The sequence below is a fragment of the Vulpes vulpes genome, chromosome 1, assembly GCF_048418805.1.
Source record: "Vulpes vulpes isolate BD-2025 chromosome 1, VulVul3, whole genome shotgun sequence".
Classification (NCBI taxonomy): domain Eukaryota; kingdom Metazoa; phylum Chordata; class Mammalia; order Carnivora; family Canidae; genus Vulpes; species Vulpes vulpes.
Genome location: NC_132780.1, coordinates 32,407,503 through 32,422,590, shown reverse-complemented (window position 1 = coordinate 32,422,590; position 15,088 = coordinate 32,407,503). Strand labels below are relative to the sequence as shown.

Below are 15,088 nucleotides of genomic sequence, written 5' to 3'. Positions count from 1 at the left end.
TATAGTGATGAAAGGAGCAAGTGGGGATCCCCAGGTGGCTCAGCAGTTTAGCGCCTGCCTTTGGCCCAGGGCCTGATCCTGGAGTCCTGGGATCGAGTCCCACGTCGGGCTCCCGGCCTGGAGCTTGCTTCTCCCTCTTCCTGTGTCTCTGCCTCGCTCTCTCTATGTCTATCATGAATAAATAAATAAATCTTTAAAAAAAAAAAAAAGAAAAGAAGGGTGCAAGTAAGTTAACCTCACCAATCCTTAATTTCATTACCTGCAAAACAGGAACAATGGTGCTTGCTTTGTTAGGGCAGTTGGGAGTGTTAGATGGCATGAGGGGTGTAAAGCTCTTCTCATAGTGACTGGGGTATACAGGTGCTAAATGAGTGTTGGCTCATTTCTTGACAAAAGGATCCATTCCCACTAATGCAGACTCTCCTATTTGAGCTCTCATTGTCAGTTCATTTATTGGGCTATTAAAACCATCTGGCTGAAATATCTCTCTCTGGTCTTGGGGTTTCCTGGCCCAGCTATTGTCCTTCTCACCCCTATTCTTTCTGTAGGCTTTCTGCATTTCTGCCATATTTACTTGCTCATAGAGGGTGACCATTGCAAATTATGCTCTTAGTTCAATAGACATTGAGGTTATTTAAAAATCAGAGAATTTCTTAGAGTAATCAACTTCATAGAGACAAAAAGTAGGCTGATGGTTGCCAGAGGCTGGGGCAAGAGCAGAATGAGGAGTTGCTGTTTAATAGATAAAGAGTTTTAGTGTGGGATAATGAAAGAGTTCTGACTATACATTTAACAACTATAAATGTTGTACACTCAGAAAAAGTTAAGATAGTACTGTTTGTATTATGTATATTTTACTACAAACAAACAAATTTGACTTAGACTTGGTTTGACTCTGCCTTGGAAGATTCTCCATAGCTCAAGCAGTCTTCCTGAAGCACTTCAAGGCCTTGTGTTAATCCCAAATGCAAAAGTGAATGCTGGGGGTTGGAGGTGTGCCATGCCACATAATAGAAGTAGCATGAGACTAAAAGGGTTTCTATTTGGAATATAACCCTTCCTATTATATTACCTTGGGGTGGGGTCAAAGTACTTAACTGACTTTTCTCATCTGTACTTGGGAATAAAACCTACCTACCTACCTACCTACCCACCTACCTACCTTCCTTCCTGGGCTATTGGATTAGAGCTCTTGCCTTTGAATCCTGGGCAGAGTACCTGTCCCTTGTAGGCACTTAGAGAGTAGTATTTCTGTTTAGCCTTCTTAATCAAGACAAATGTGAAGAGAGCAGCTCAGACGGCTCAGCAGTTTAGGGCTGCCTTCAGCCCAGGGTGTGGTCCTGGAGACCCGGGATTGAGTCCCACATCAGGCTCACTGCATGGAGCCTGCTTCTCCCTCTGCCTGTGTCTGTGCCTCTCTCTCTCTCTCTCTGCATCTCTCATGAATAAATAAATAAAATCTTAAAAAAAAAAAACCTGATGAGATCCCATTATGAAATATATGACCATCAGATTTGAAAAAAAAAAAAAAAAAAGACAAATGTGAAGAAAATGAGGTTAGAAAAAAGATGGAAAGATGCTTTCTCTGTCTTTAAATCTCTGAAGAATGAAGTAACCTTATTCTATATTGTTCCAGAGCGTAAAACAAGCATTAGGGGATTTAAGTTACAGGAGGAAAATCTTTTGGCCTAGATAGTCAATGGTCAAACAGCCTTCCATAGCATGTACTAGAAGGATTGTTGAGAGGCTGGAGGACAGTAAGTTGAGAGTGGTAGAGAAGGAATTATTTTTCTTACAAAAGTCATCTTTATTTTATTATACTCTAATTCAGTAATCTGATCTAATTGCAGATTTATGGTCAGTCTTTTGTTTCTTGTCCATGCAGTGTCCCTAGAAGCAAATTTTTAATTGTCTGGCTTAGCCTGTGACAGACCAAATGGACAAATCAACCCATAGAATGGCAGCATTTTATCGAACACTTAGACCCAGAAGCACTCTTCTGAATGCCCTCAGTATTAAGTAAACTCGTGTGTTCCTTTAAGCAATCCTTTGAGGGAGGCTCTATTATTATCCCATTTTTCCAACAAAGAAATAAGCGTAGGGAATGCAAAGTCATGATATAGAAGAACTAAATAACATAATTGATGAGGCATATCAAGTTGATACACTGAAATCTCTACCCTGAAAAGATGGATGCATCTTCTTTTTAATCATCCATGGAGCAGTCTTTATTTTAATTAGTTAATTAATTAATGACTTTCCTTACAAGTGTACTACTTAATCCCTATCACCCATTTCACCCATCCGCTACCTACCACTCCTCTGGTAGCCATAGTGTGTTCTCTAAAGTGAAGAATCTGTTTCTTGGGCAGCCCGGGTGGCTCAGCGGTTTAGCCCAGCCTTCCGCCCAGGGTGCAATCTTGGAAACCTGGGATCGAGTCCCATGTCAGGTTCCCTGCATGGAGCCTGCTTCTCCCTCTGCCTGTGTCTCTGCCTCTCTCTCTCTGTCTCTGTCTCTCATGAATAAATAAATAAAATCTTTTAAAAAAATCTGTTGCTTGTTTTGCCTCTTTTTCTCCCTCTTTGTTCATTTGTCTTGTGTCTTAAATTCCACATGTGACTAAAATCATACGGTGTTTGTCTTTCTCTAACTGACTTATTTTGCCTGGCATTGATATAATGCCACTAGTTCCATCCATGTCATTGCAAAAAGTAAGATTTCATTCTTTCTGGTGGCTGAGTAGTATTCCATAATATAGATACCACATCTTCTTTATCCATTCATTGGTAGACATTTGAACTACTTCCATAATTTGGGTGTTGTGAATAATGCTGTTATAAATGTAGGAGTGCATGGATCTCTTTAAATTACTGCTTTTGTAATTTTGGGGTAAGCACTCAGTAGTTTGATTACTGGGTCATAGGGTAGTTCTATTTTTTAACTTTTTGAGGAAACTCCATACACAGTGGCTGCACCAGTTTGTATTCCCACCAACAGTGTACGAAGGTTCTTTTTTCCCCACATCCTTGTCAACACTTGTTGTTTCTTGTGTTTCTGATTTTAGCCATTCTGACCAGTGTAAAGTGATATCTCATTGTGGCTTTGATTTGCATTTCCCTGATGATGAGTGATATTGAGCATCTTTGCTTGTGTCCATTGGTCAAATGGATGTCTTCTTTGGAAAAATGTCTATTCATGTCTTCTGCCCATTTTTTAATTAGACTATTTGTTTTTTGAGTGTCAAACTTTATAAATTCTTTATGTATTTTGGATACTAACCCTTTATCAAATGTGTCACTTGCAAAGATCTCCCATTCTGTATAGATTGTCTTTTAGTTTTGTTGAGTGTTTCCTTCACTGTGCAGAGGCTTTTCATTTTGATGTAGTCCCAATAGTTTGCTGTTGTTTCTCTTACCTCAGTAGGCATATCTAGAAAGATGTTGCTATGGCCAGTCAATGTCAGTGAAATTTACTGCCTGTGCTTTCTTCAAAAATTTTTATGGTTTCAACTCTCACATTTAGATCTTTGTCGATTTTGAGTTTATTTGTATGTATGGTGTAAGGAAGTGATCCACTTTCATTCTTTTGCATGTACCTGTCCAGTTTTCCCAACACCTATTTGTTGAAGAGACTTTTTCCCATTGGATATTCTTTCTTCCTTTGTTGAAGATTAGCCCTATAATTGTGGGTTTATTTCTGGGTTTTCTGTTCTATCCCATTTATATATGTGTCTAGGAAGGAATATTTGACAAGAGATTGAACTAAATTATTTCAGCATTGGCCATAATCCTAATTTCTATGAAAAGTGTGTTAGAATAAAACTTAAAGATCAAAATCTTCCTGGAAGTTATTGGCCCTACCCCAGGAGCCAGTGATGCATCTGTGATAACCTCGACTTTGTTTTTTTTGTAGGAGGGGGATCGCCTTAGTGATGAAGACTTATTCAAGTTTTTGGCTGACTACAAAAGATCTTCATCCTTACAGAGAAGAGTCAAGTCAATTCCAGGTGTGGATGGCTTGTCTTTTCCTCTCTAGCTGTGCCAAAGCCGTTTATGAGTAGACACATTATTTGTCTAATGCTACAGTTTATAAAATAATGTTTGCTAAGTGAAATGTGGGGTTTTGCGTTAGGAGTTAAGAGTCTGAATTGGTCTACTTTTTTGGAAAATCTATTAATATTTCTATTAAAGGAACATCATGCTTTAGAACTGGTTTCTCAGATAATCAGATAATTGTTTGAACAGAGGAGCCTCTTTTATCAAATAAAATTATTATATGGAACCCCGTATAAAAAGAAAAATGAAAGTGAGATACTTTGGTAGAAGTTGAGGGCATCTTCCTTACTATCAGCTATAGGTCTTGAGGCAGGCACTTCTGCAGTACCTGGAGTACCAGGGAACCCAGTTTGAAAATGACTAATAGTTACTTAACCATATGCTATTATTGTGTGGTATTTTCAGAAGGAAGTTTAAAGATCCATTTCTATTCATTGTACAACTCCTTGCTTTTTAACCTCTAGAAATTAAATCCCAAAAGTTCTCATAACAGAATTTTTCTCCAACTATAGGAAACTAGCTGGGAATTCCAAAATTCTTACATTCCCACTAATTATTCTATCATAAAAGAAATACAGTACAGCAGTCTTTCTTGATTCCCATGTAACGTGATAGCATCTTTAGTGAAATAGTCGTGTTTTCGCTCTTTAGGCTTGCTCAGACTGGAAATTTCTCCAGCTCCAGAGGTCATCAATTGCTGTCTGACTCCCGAAATGCTGCCAGTGAAACCTTTTCCTGAAAACCGGACACGTCCACACAAAGAGATTTTGGAATTTCCAGTCCGGGAGGTCTATGTCCCTCATACTGTGTATAGGTAAGAAACTAAGGCTCACGAGAAACCATGGAACTCACACTTAGAATTTTGTTTGGAGAACGCTCTCATTATCCTTCAACCAATCTTCTTATGTCCTAAGTTTTGGGGGAAATGAAATAGGATGTTTATGTAACAATTATGGGTAATTGTTAGATCAGTTTCTAAAAATGGTTTATCTAATTTTATTTAACTTGAACATGTTACTGTAGTCATAGCAGGTATTTGAGATTATAGTGGACATATTCCTTCCAGAAATGAAATAATCTTCCTAGTCATTACCTTGGTTTTCCTATGTGCAGAAGGATGTATTAGGGAAAGAACAACATGATTTAAAATGTTCTTATCATCTAAAAGAAAGATTTTTAGCCCAAGACTAGCTCTGTCCAATAACATTTATAGCAGTGGTAGAAATCTTTATTATGCTTGTTGCCCAGTACAGTAGCCACTAACCAAATGCAGCTGTTCAGCATTTAAATTGTGGTTAGAGCAATGGAGGAATGGAAACTGTGATTTTATTTAACTTTTATTGATTTTACTTTAAAATCAAATAGCTGCAAATGGCTGGTGACGACCATATTGGGCAGCTCAGAGCTAGACAGTAAAGCCCTAAGAGGTTAGGTTGCCTTGGTTTCTTGGAGGCCGTTGCAGGGGGCTCTGAGGGAGCTTGTCCACACATATGTGCCAAAGGCATTGCTGCTTGCATATTTTAGTTTTTATTTTGAGAAGATTTTTTACTTTTATTTATTTAAAAATGTTTATTTCTTTATTAGAGAGAGAGCAAGAGCATGAGCAGGGTAGAGGGGGAAGGGGAGAACCAGACTCCCTGCTGAGCAGGGAACCCAATGCAGGACTCCATCCCTGGACCCCAGGATCATGACCTGAGCTGAAGGCAGATCTTTAACCAACTGAGTCACCCAGGTGCCCCTAGAGAAGATTTTTTAAATTACAGAGAAGAATGTTATAACAAGTACCTTTTCTCCACCATCCAGAAATGACATTTGTTGTTTCTTGTATTTTAGATATGTGCACATGTACATTCTTACTGGTTATCTTAAAGTCTCCTTTATCCCCGACCTGCAATCACAGACACATTTCCACCTTGCTTCCCAAACACCGCTGTTATTATGAACTTGGATGGTTCTTTTCTTCTATTTTCTCTGGTTTCACATACACACATTAATACAGAATGGTATTATTTTTATATTCATTTAAAATGTACATAAATAGCTCTACACTCTAGTTACACTGCACTTTTCATACAACAGTATAATTTTTCTTTTTTGGTTATTGTGGATTCATGGATTTTATTGTTTTGATGGGTTATACTCTGTTACAATCATTATCCTACATAATTACCCAGATTTTCACAAATTTAATCAAGGGGAAGTCCTTAACAGCTTGTGTTTTGGAAATACTAATATAGGTTCAGATAGCAGTCACTTTAAAAAACAATTATTTATTTATTTATTCATTCATTCATGATAGACATAGAAAGAGAGAGAGAGAGAGAGGCAGGCAGAGGGAGAAGTAGGCCAGGAGCCCGATACAGGACTTGATCCTGGGACTCCAGGATTGAGCCCTGGGCCAAAGGCAGGTGCCAAACCGCTGAGCCACCCAGGGATCCCCCAATAGCAGTCACTTTTTAATTGCTGTATAGTATTCCATTGTGTGAGGAGGCCATATGTTGTGTATCTGTTTCTTATTTTTCTATTGATAGATATTTATGTCTTTTTCCAGTTCAGGGAACTTACAGACACTGCATTGAGAATCTTTGTCTTTGCCTCTCTGTGCACATGTGGGGGAGTCTCCTTAAGCAATGTGCCTAAAAGTTGAGGGGTGACAAGTGATACACACGTTCACTTTTATTTCGTACTGCCCTTTCCCCCCCAAATTGCACCAACTTGCAATCCTTCCAGCAGTATAAGTTAGCTCATTACCCCCAGATCCTCACTCAGACTTCCCAGTAGGATGTGTGCAAATGTGGGGCTGAAATGCAATGAATTTCTGAACTCACCCAGTTCCTACCACCGCATCTCCAGATGCACAAAATTGAGACCCAGGGAGGGTAAGTGGATAGCTCATTGAAGTCAGACATTACAGGGACAAATACAAACAAGCATCCACTCACTTAGAAACAGACCTTTCTATCAGTACTGTTATCTCCCCATTCTGAAGCCTCTCTTGATTATCTTTTCTCATTCCTTAAATATAAACTCAACCCACTCCCCCTTCCTAGATAAGTAAGTATTTCTGGGGTAGTGGTTTCAGCTCCCCATTCCCAAGAGGGAGATGAAGGCACGAAAATGTTTGCTTGGGGTTGCTCTGTTTGTATCTTTTTAGACACCCGATCCTATAATTGGAAAAAGAAATGCTTGTGGCATTGGAATAAACTTGCATCAAATGAATTCTGTAGTCGTTCAACTTCTCTTCAGCATTTAATTACCCAGGGGAGGCATTTACAACTCTTTCTACTCCTGGCTGCAAACATTAGCCCTTAATTACATCACAGCAGGACTCAGAATGCATTAGTGCACCAGATAATTGGGAGATGTAGGAGTTCTAACAAGGACAAGTCTGGACAGACTCCTCTGAACCTGACTTGGCATCGTGTGAACAGGACCCACAGGTGCACAGTGATTGTTCTTTAGTTCTGCTGGACACTCTAGCCACGCCAAGTCCAGCCCATTAGGAACCAGGTCTCTAGTCCCCCTTCAGTGCCTTCTCTTGGCTCCTAGGCCACCATACTTTATAGCTTGTGTGAGGAAGGAGCCTAACCATGAAATTGGCTTTGAACCTCACTATGGGAAAGCATCAAGGAATTTGTAGGGCTTCTGGTCTAAATCTCTTATGTTCTTATTAAATGTTTAGTATTTCTGGAGCAGTCCTCACATGCTTTTGAGTGGTTCTGATTAGGTTGGTCTTCACAGCAACCCAGCCCTGGATGAATCTTGGCCCTCCAGTCCCATTTCACAAAACAGAAATGGCAGACTTGAGCCAGATCTGAACCGCGGGTCAGATGGGTGAGCTGACTGTTGGCCTTTGCTGACCTAGTCTGCTCATCTCTGTCCAAATTCCCATCCCCTTTGTGCCTTCTCATCTCCTTGTGCTTCAAGAAGCCTGTAACATTGTGGCTTTTCTATCCCCTTCCCCTCCCATCAAAGTCTCTTTCCAAGCAGAGATCTCTAAACCTCTTTCCATTATGGTATGAATGGTGGGTCTGCCCTGAAGTCCTCTCTTGTCCCACAAATTCTTATCATTTCAGCAGAGACAGTGGTTCCTTTTTCTTTTAGAAAAGTTTTCCCTTGACTTAGTTGAATTCTGGGCATCATGCTATGGGTTTGGCACACAGGTGACCCTCCCTGTTCACGTGGTTGTGGTCTCTGATCCTGGTCACAGCCGCATCCCATTTCCAAAATCAAGGAAATGAAAATTAAAATTTACAGAGCTGGTATTTTCAGGCATAATTCCTTGTTTTATAGAGGGTCCATCTCATGAATTCAAACTATGGCCTGACTTGTAGAAATTTGATCTACCTGGGACTTGTGAAGGAATACATCTAGCGGTCCAGCAAGGACCACTTGCAGGATGCTTGCAGGATTTGAATTTCAGGTTTATGTCATCTTTACCTGAGCTGCAAATCTCCCTTGGTGGAAGGGGCCCTTACCTGGGTCTAACAGCAGATGTTTTCTGGACTTGAATGGGAGTGGTGGCCAGAGCCACACATTACAGGATTATGATATGAGTGAGGCTTCAATTTACCACCGTGTGGGTAGAACTCAGTAGAACTTATTTTTATGTTTCCTAAAGGAGCATCTGTCACAGAGTCTCAAATAAAATGGGGTTAGGGTAGGCTGACATTGACTTCCTCTAGAGCCCTTTGGGCTTTTATCCAGAGCCACCAGTCATTTAATAATCGTACTTCTGAATTGTATTTCTGACATGGCACTTAAATCCATATCTAGTAGGTCTGCGGCAGAGAGTATTACTTCCAGTTCTTTCTTTTGTGGTGAATTCTTCCTTCATTTTGTCCAGTGCAGAATGGCTTTTCAGAGTGTGCCTCAGCCATTTCTTCCAGGCTGCTTGTAGTGTGCAACCCCTTTCCATGGTAGGCGAGAATTTTGAGTCAGGAATGTGTGATGTATCACACGGGCTTTTGAAATCTTGACACAAACTGAGGTCATGCCTTTGAGGCCACTAGGACTGCTGAGTCATACTTCTGGCTCTTTTTTTTTTTTTTTAAGATTTTATTTATTTATTCATGAGAGACACAGAGAGGCAGAGACAGGCAGAGGAAGAAGTAGGATCCATGCCGGGAGCCCGATTCTGGGTTGCCAGGATCACACCCTGGGCTGAAGGTGGCGCTAAACCACTAAGCCACCTGGGCTGCCCTGGCTCTTTCTTTCTCTTGGGCTTCACCAGCCTGTGGACCACTCTTCTTGTGATGATGTGAGATGATGAAATCTGACATTGATTTCCTGTCCTCAATCCCCTCATTCCTCCGACCTCTTCAGGTACCACCTTGGACCAAAAGGAGCAGCGTTCACACTGTACTCTCTGCGGCATCCACCTTGGTACCTATGCCCTATTCAGAGCGCTTTAAGGAATAATCTAGATCAGTTATAGGAGTACCACACTGGGCTCCAGAAATATCCACATGAGCCATCACGGGGCAGTCACTTGGAAGAGACACACGTTCTGAGGGAAGAGGTCAACTTCTAGAGCAAGAAGTGCTATTCCCAGGAATGCCAGCGTCTCCCAAACTAGGAGCTTTGGCCATTTGTGTTGCCATGTGCAACCCCAAGGGGTAGAGGCCTGATGATAGACAAGCACTCTCTGACACAGACCCAGCCCAGACCCTTTGCAAAGTCACAAGCAGGACAGTGATTCTGAAAGTAGAGCAGAACAGCTGGGAAAATGAGGTTGATCCACAGGATTATCCGCATCTGACTTTGACGCTCCTTTCTCCATGGCCAGATTAAGAACACACTAGTTGTCAGCCCAGTGGCATGTTTGAGGCCACTCCTGGCTTATTTCCCAGGGCCCCCTACCCCACCCCACCAGCAGCTGGTGTTGGGGACGCCAGCTGCTGCCTTCCGGCGGGGGCAGGAGGGGAACAGCGGGGCTGCCGCCCGGGCCCAGCCTGACCTTTCAGGGCACCTGGTCCTGCGGCTTCCACGGGGGTGTGTGTGGAGATCACAGGCGCTGAGGTTGTAATGAGCTTGTTAACCTCCTTGCCGTCCCTTTAGCTGGTGATTATATCAGAGAAAGGCGCAGAAAGTGCGTTTTCATCTCTTATCCCAGCCCTCCAAAGGCTCTGAGGCCTTTTTATCCAATTAGCCGACTTGCTGTGGAGGACTGTGCTTGTTGAGAACAAGTATATCAGTTAGAACATGATTTCTTTGATGGATAATGAGCTGTTTTCAGGCCTCCTCCTATTTAGCAGAATGTTCTCAGACCAGCAGTCTGCATTCCCCAAAGCTCGCCTGATGTCTGCTTTAACAGGGAGGTGCCTCCCATATCACGGGGGGGGGCGGGGGCAGGATGTTGAAAACTGCCATCAGAGCTGCATCCCACAGAGGTAAAAAGAATGGGACAGGACCAGTGTGCGAGCTAATCCTGAATGGGTGTCTGAAAGCTAAAACTTAGTGAATCGGATTTTGAAGGAATGAAGCAGAGATAATTCTGGATGAGGTGGTTAGGAAGGAGCCCGGGCTTGGAGAGTAGAAGGTGTCCTTGAGAGAGACTTTTATTTGGTCCAAGAAAATGGACTCCTAATCTGAGCTTAGCTGGCTGTATATCCAGACTGGATCTTTTCAGTGCTGTGTGCTGGGGTCTGGGGTATCTCAGAGTCGGCTGTGGAGAATTAGAAAAAAGTGCAAATATCCAGCCCCACCTGGAGACCTTGCTACAGAGGGCCAAGCAACTCTATCCACCTGACTTGGGAATTGATCCCAGCTTATGTTGGATTATCAGGTGAGATGAGTTTGGCAAAGACCAAGTCCTGGGGTAGGAAATTGCTCCACATGAGGATAGTGTTTTTTATAGCGCAATATGCTCAGATGCCATTAATACTCCCAACATCATTGCTAATGAACAACTGGTGGTTTCTGATGTGATTGGCCTTGGTGTAAATCACCATCAAACAGTACCTTCCTTATATAACTATCAAAATGATAACTCCCCATTCTTTTTGTGTCTTGAATTGTTTGGATTTATCTTGGAACACATAACCTATTCTGATGGCTCTAAATTATTAAAGTACAAAAATGCAGAGTGAAAATTCTCTCTCCCACTCCTGACTTCTAGCCATCCAATACCTTCCTTGGGGACGAGCTTTTAAATATGTGTGTGTGTGTGTGTGTGTGTGTGTGTGTGTATATATATATATACATACATTTATATTTACATATTATAATATATGCATATATAAAAATATAAATGTATATATAAATATATATATGATCTTATTCGCTTACTTATTCTACAAATATTTTTTTTAAAGTCTATTTTGATTTTTTGTGTGGCAGTGTGGGGTTCAAATGGGAATGATTTATCAGGTGCTTTATTAATAGTAGATGACAAAGAGAGAGTTACATTTTATTTTATTTTTTTTTAATTTTTTTTTAATTTTTATTTATGATAGTCACAGAGAGAGAGAGAGGCAGAGACACAGGCGGAGGGAGAAGCAGGCTCCATGCACCGGGAGCCTGATGTGGGATTCGATCCCGGGTCTCCAGGATCGCGCCCTGGGCCAAAGGCAGGCGCCAAACCGCTGCGCCACCCAGGGATCCCTATTCTACAAATATTGAGTGCCTCCAGTGTGCCCTTTTCTAAACACTAGAGAAATAATTAGTGAACAAAATAGATGAAATCATGTAAATTCTACAGTTCAATCCTATTCTGACCCTTGGAAACAACCATTTTTATCAAACTGTATCCTTCCAGAGATAAATGATGTCTGTACAAGCCTATATAGCCCTGGTATTTGTCCTTTCATAATGCAAGTATAGCAAAATCTCCACACTGTTCTGCATCTTGATTTCTCATTGAATATTGGATTTTGGAGAGCACTTGTATATGAATACAAAACATTGCCTCTTCTTTTACAGCGGCACTGAATCTCATTTAGAAGTATCATGATTTGCTTAACCCATGACAATGAGCATCTAAGGTGTTACCAATCTTTTGTAACAAATGCTGTTACAATGAAAAAGAAATCTCACGTAACTTTCCACACCTGTGCAAGCATATTTATTGGCGAAATTTCTCCTATTCACCCTTTAAAGGGATGTTGAAAGAACTGTGCCTTACAGGCAGCCCTAAAACCCAGGCCTTGATTTTACTAGCCTTAGCAAGCAGTTGCTTGTGGAATACAAACATTATTATAAACAAGCATTTTATTTAGAACAGTGCAAGACAGGCAAAAGCAAAGTGAATTCCTGGTGCCTGAATCATCCAAATACTTAAGTCCCCGTATGTGACATCGCTGTGGCAAGTTGGTCTCAGTAATAAACGCAAAACACAATCCCACTCTTCTGATGCCTTGCTCCAAAACTCAGTTGTCCTCCTCCTTTTCAGAATGAAAGAGATCTGGAGGGGAGCCAGCGACCTAAGGTGACTTAGCAACAATCAATCGCAGCTTTTGCCAAGCCAGCCTTCCAGTTCAACATTCGACCACTTGAGGGCACAATTTGCTCACTTTCTAGGTGCCGACAGAGCCAGTTATTTTTTTTTCCATTACAAAGCAGATAGAGTCATGATTTATTAAAGGAAAACACACACTTTATCTTTTTGCCCTTGAAGCGCAGGACGGAGAGAAACTGAGAAGTATTCCAATGTCCCGAGAGACTGCTATTGTCATTTGGGGGTGGGGGGGGGGGAGGCAAAGACATATTCTGACTGGTCAAGTTCTTTCATTCAGGAAATCATGATCTTAGAAACCTGGCACATTTCAGAGCCCCATGCTGTGCATCTAAAACTAATGCCACGTTGCATGGCAACAGTACTCAAAAAATTGTTTGAAGAAAGGATGAGGGACGGGGAGGAAATGTCATGGAGGAGGTCATGTGTGTGGTGATGGCCTCGATTGCACAGTCCCACAGTCGTCCACCATGCGCGAGTGTGACCGTCGTCAGGAAGGATCCTGCTCTGTCCACTGAATGGTGGTGTCATTCTTCCCTCGGGTCCTTTATCCAGCACCCAGCAGGCAGGTTCATGCAGCATCCTGTTTGGACACGAGCAGGGAGCATAAGGTTGATGAAGCAGAAGCACCAGGGAAACGGCGCTGAAAATAAAGCAGCTCTGGGCCTGCCTTTGATTATGACGGTGAACAGTGAGCCTGGGTTAGAAGGGGCCTCCTAAAAATCAGAACGCGCTCTTTCTTTGATTTTGAGACTTCTGTTCGGTTTTTTAAAAATTATTATTTTCAAATTGGTTATTTGAAGTGCTTTGCCTTCTGATGAGCTATCCTTTAGGGGTATTGTTTCCTTTTGCTTCCCTTGCCATGCAGGGGAAAACAGCTTCTTTCCTTTTTAGCTTTCTCCTGCTCAGTTCTGACCTCCTCATGTACTTTATAGATGATCCGGAGTGAGAATTTCCCCTGCTCTTCCCGCGACAGGTTTGGCCATCTCTAAAGCAGGGGGGTGTTTGGGGGGGTGTTTGTTTTTTAAGATTTTATTTATTTATTCATGAGAGAGACACAGAGAGAGAGGCAGAGGCTTAGGCAGAGGGAGAAGCAGGCTCCCTGCGGGGAGCCCAGTGTGGGACTCGATCCCAGGATCACGCCCTGGACTGATGAAGGCAGACACTCAATCACTGAGCCAACTGGGTGTCCCTAAAGCACAGATGTTTTAACAGCTCCCACTCATGATAGAGGTCCTGTGGCTTCAAGGCCTCAGACCCGGTGCCCCTGACCCTTCTCAACAGAAGTCACAATGCCCTGGGTCCAAATGTAAGATCTTCCCAGGGGACAGAGTGGGGTAGGGGTTGGGGCAGGGCAGGCCTTCCCCCCCAGCACACAGTAAAATAGACTTTACTATTTTAAGTTTTGCTGCTGTAAATTCAACTACCAATAGCTCAGTAGTAGGAAAGGACTCAGTTTTATCCGGTCAGAAGGTAGTTTCTAAAAATGATTATCAGTCAGAATTCATGTATCTTTTATAATTAAAAGATGGATTTCCTTTATCTGCAGGCCTAAATGCCAAAATGGTCATAAAACTAAAAATGTGTCAGTTCCACCTCATTTGCTTTAGGTTCTTTGTTTGACAGCCTACAAAAGGTAAACTGGCCAGTGGGGAGGGGCACCTGGGTGGCTCAGTTGGTTAAGCATCTGCCTTGGGCTCAGGTCATGATGTTGGCGTCCTGGGATCGAGTCCTGCATCGGGCTCCCTGTTCAGCAGAGAGCCTGCTGCTGCGCGTTCTCTCTCTTTCTCTCTCTCTCTCTCCTTCTGCTGCTCCCCCTGCTTTTGTGCGTGCTCTCTGCCAAATAAAGATTTTTGAAAAATAAAAGGTAAACTGAGATCCACACAGCAGTGTAGAAATAGAAACATTGTAGTTGAATAAGGATAATGGTCGAAGAATTCAACTTCCTGGCTCCTTTGAATTATTTTATTATTTTATTTTTTTAAAGATTTTATTTGTTTATTCATGAGAAACACACAGAGAGAGAAAGAGAGGGGCAGAGACAGAGGCAGAGGGAGAAGCAGGCTCCATGCAGGAAGCCCGATGTGGGACTCGATCCTGGGTCTCCAGGATCAGGCCCTGGGCCAAAGGTGGGTGCCAAACCACCGGGCCAACGGGACTGCCCATTCTTTGAATGATTTGAAAGAGATTTCCGAAGGTTAAAAATCCCACACTGAGCAATAAAAACATCTCAAAGCTCATTTCTCAACTTTTCTTAGAGTTTCAGGTTTTAAAACCACACCTGTGGTTCCTTTTGCCCCTCACCACTTTCTTCATGGGGGTGACATTAGTGGTGTTTTCTCTCCTATTAAAGTCCCAAGACCAGTGCAACAGCTCCTCTGAGATCCCGCCTTAGATTCACAGATAGGACGTGGGCTAGTTCCTTCGTGTTATTCATAGATTTGCATTGTTGCCACGTCAGGCTGCTAGTTCACACCCGCCAGGGTGACACACACAGATGGGCCCTTACTCCATGTCACCTTTGAGAAAATTGAAAGAGAGAGAGAGAGAGAGAGAGAGAGAGAAATGCAAAAGCCT

At 42.2% G+C, this 15,088-nt stretch overlaps 1 protein-coding gene across 3 annotated transcripts in view; it reads left to right on the top strand.

The window, feature by feature from the left end:
* DOCK8 (dedicator of cytokinesis 8) overlaps positions 1-15,088 on the top strand; it is a 227,655-nt gene that overhangs the window by 105,922 nt on the left and 106,645 nt on the right. For all 3 annotated transcript variants that reach the window (XM_072762059.1, XM_026001584.2, XM_026001585.2), the window contains 2 exons: positions 3,914-4,007; positions 4,708-4,870. In XM_072762059.1, coding sequence (XP_072618160.1) covers positions 3,914-4,007; positions 4,708-4,870 — 257 coding nt within the window. The remainder of the gene's footprint in view (positions 1-3,913; positions 4,008-4,707; positions 4,871-15,088) is intronic.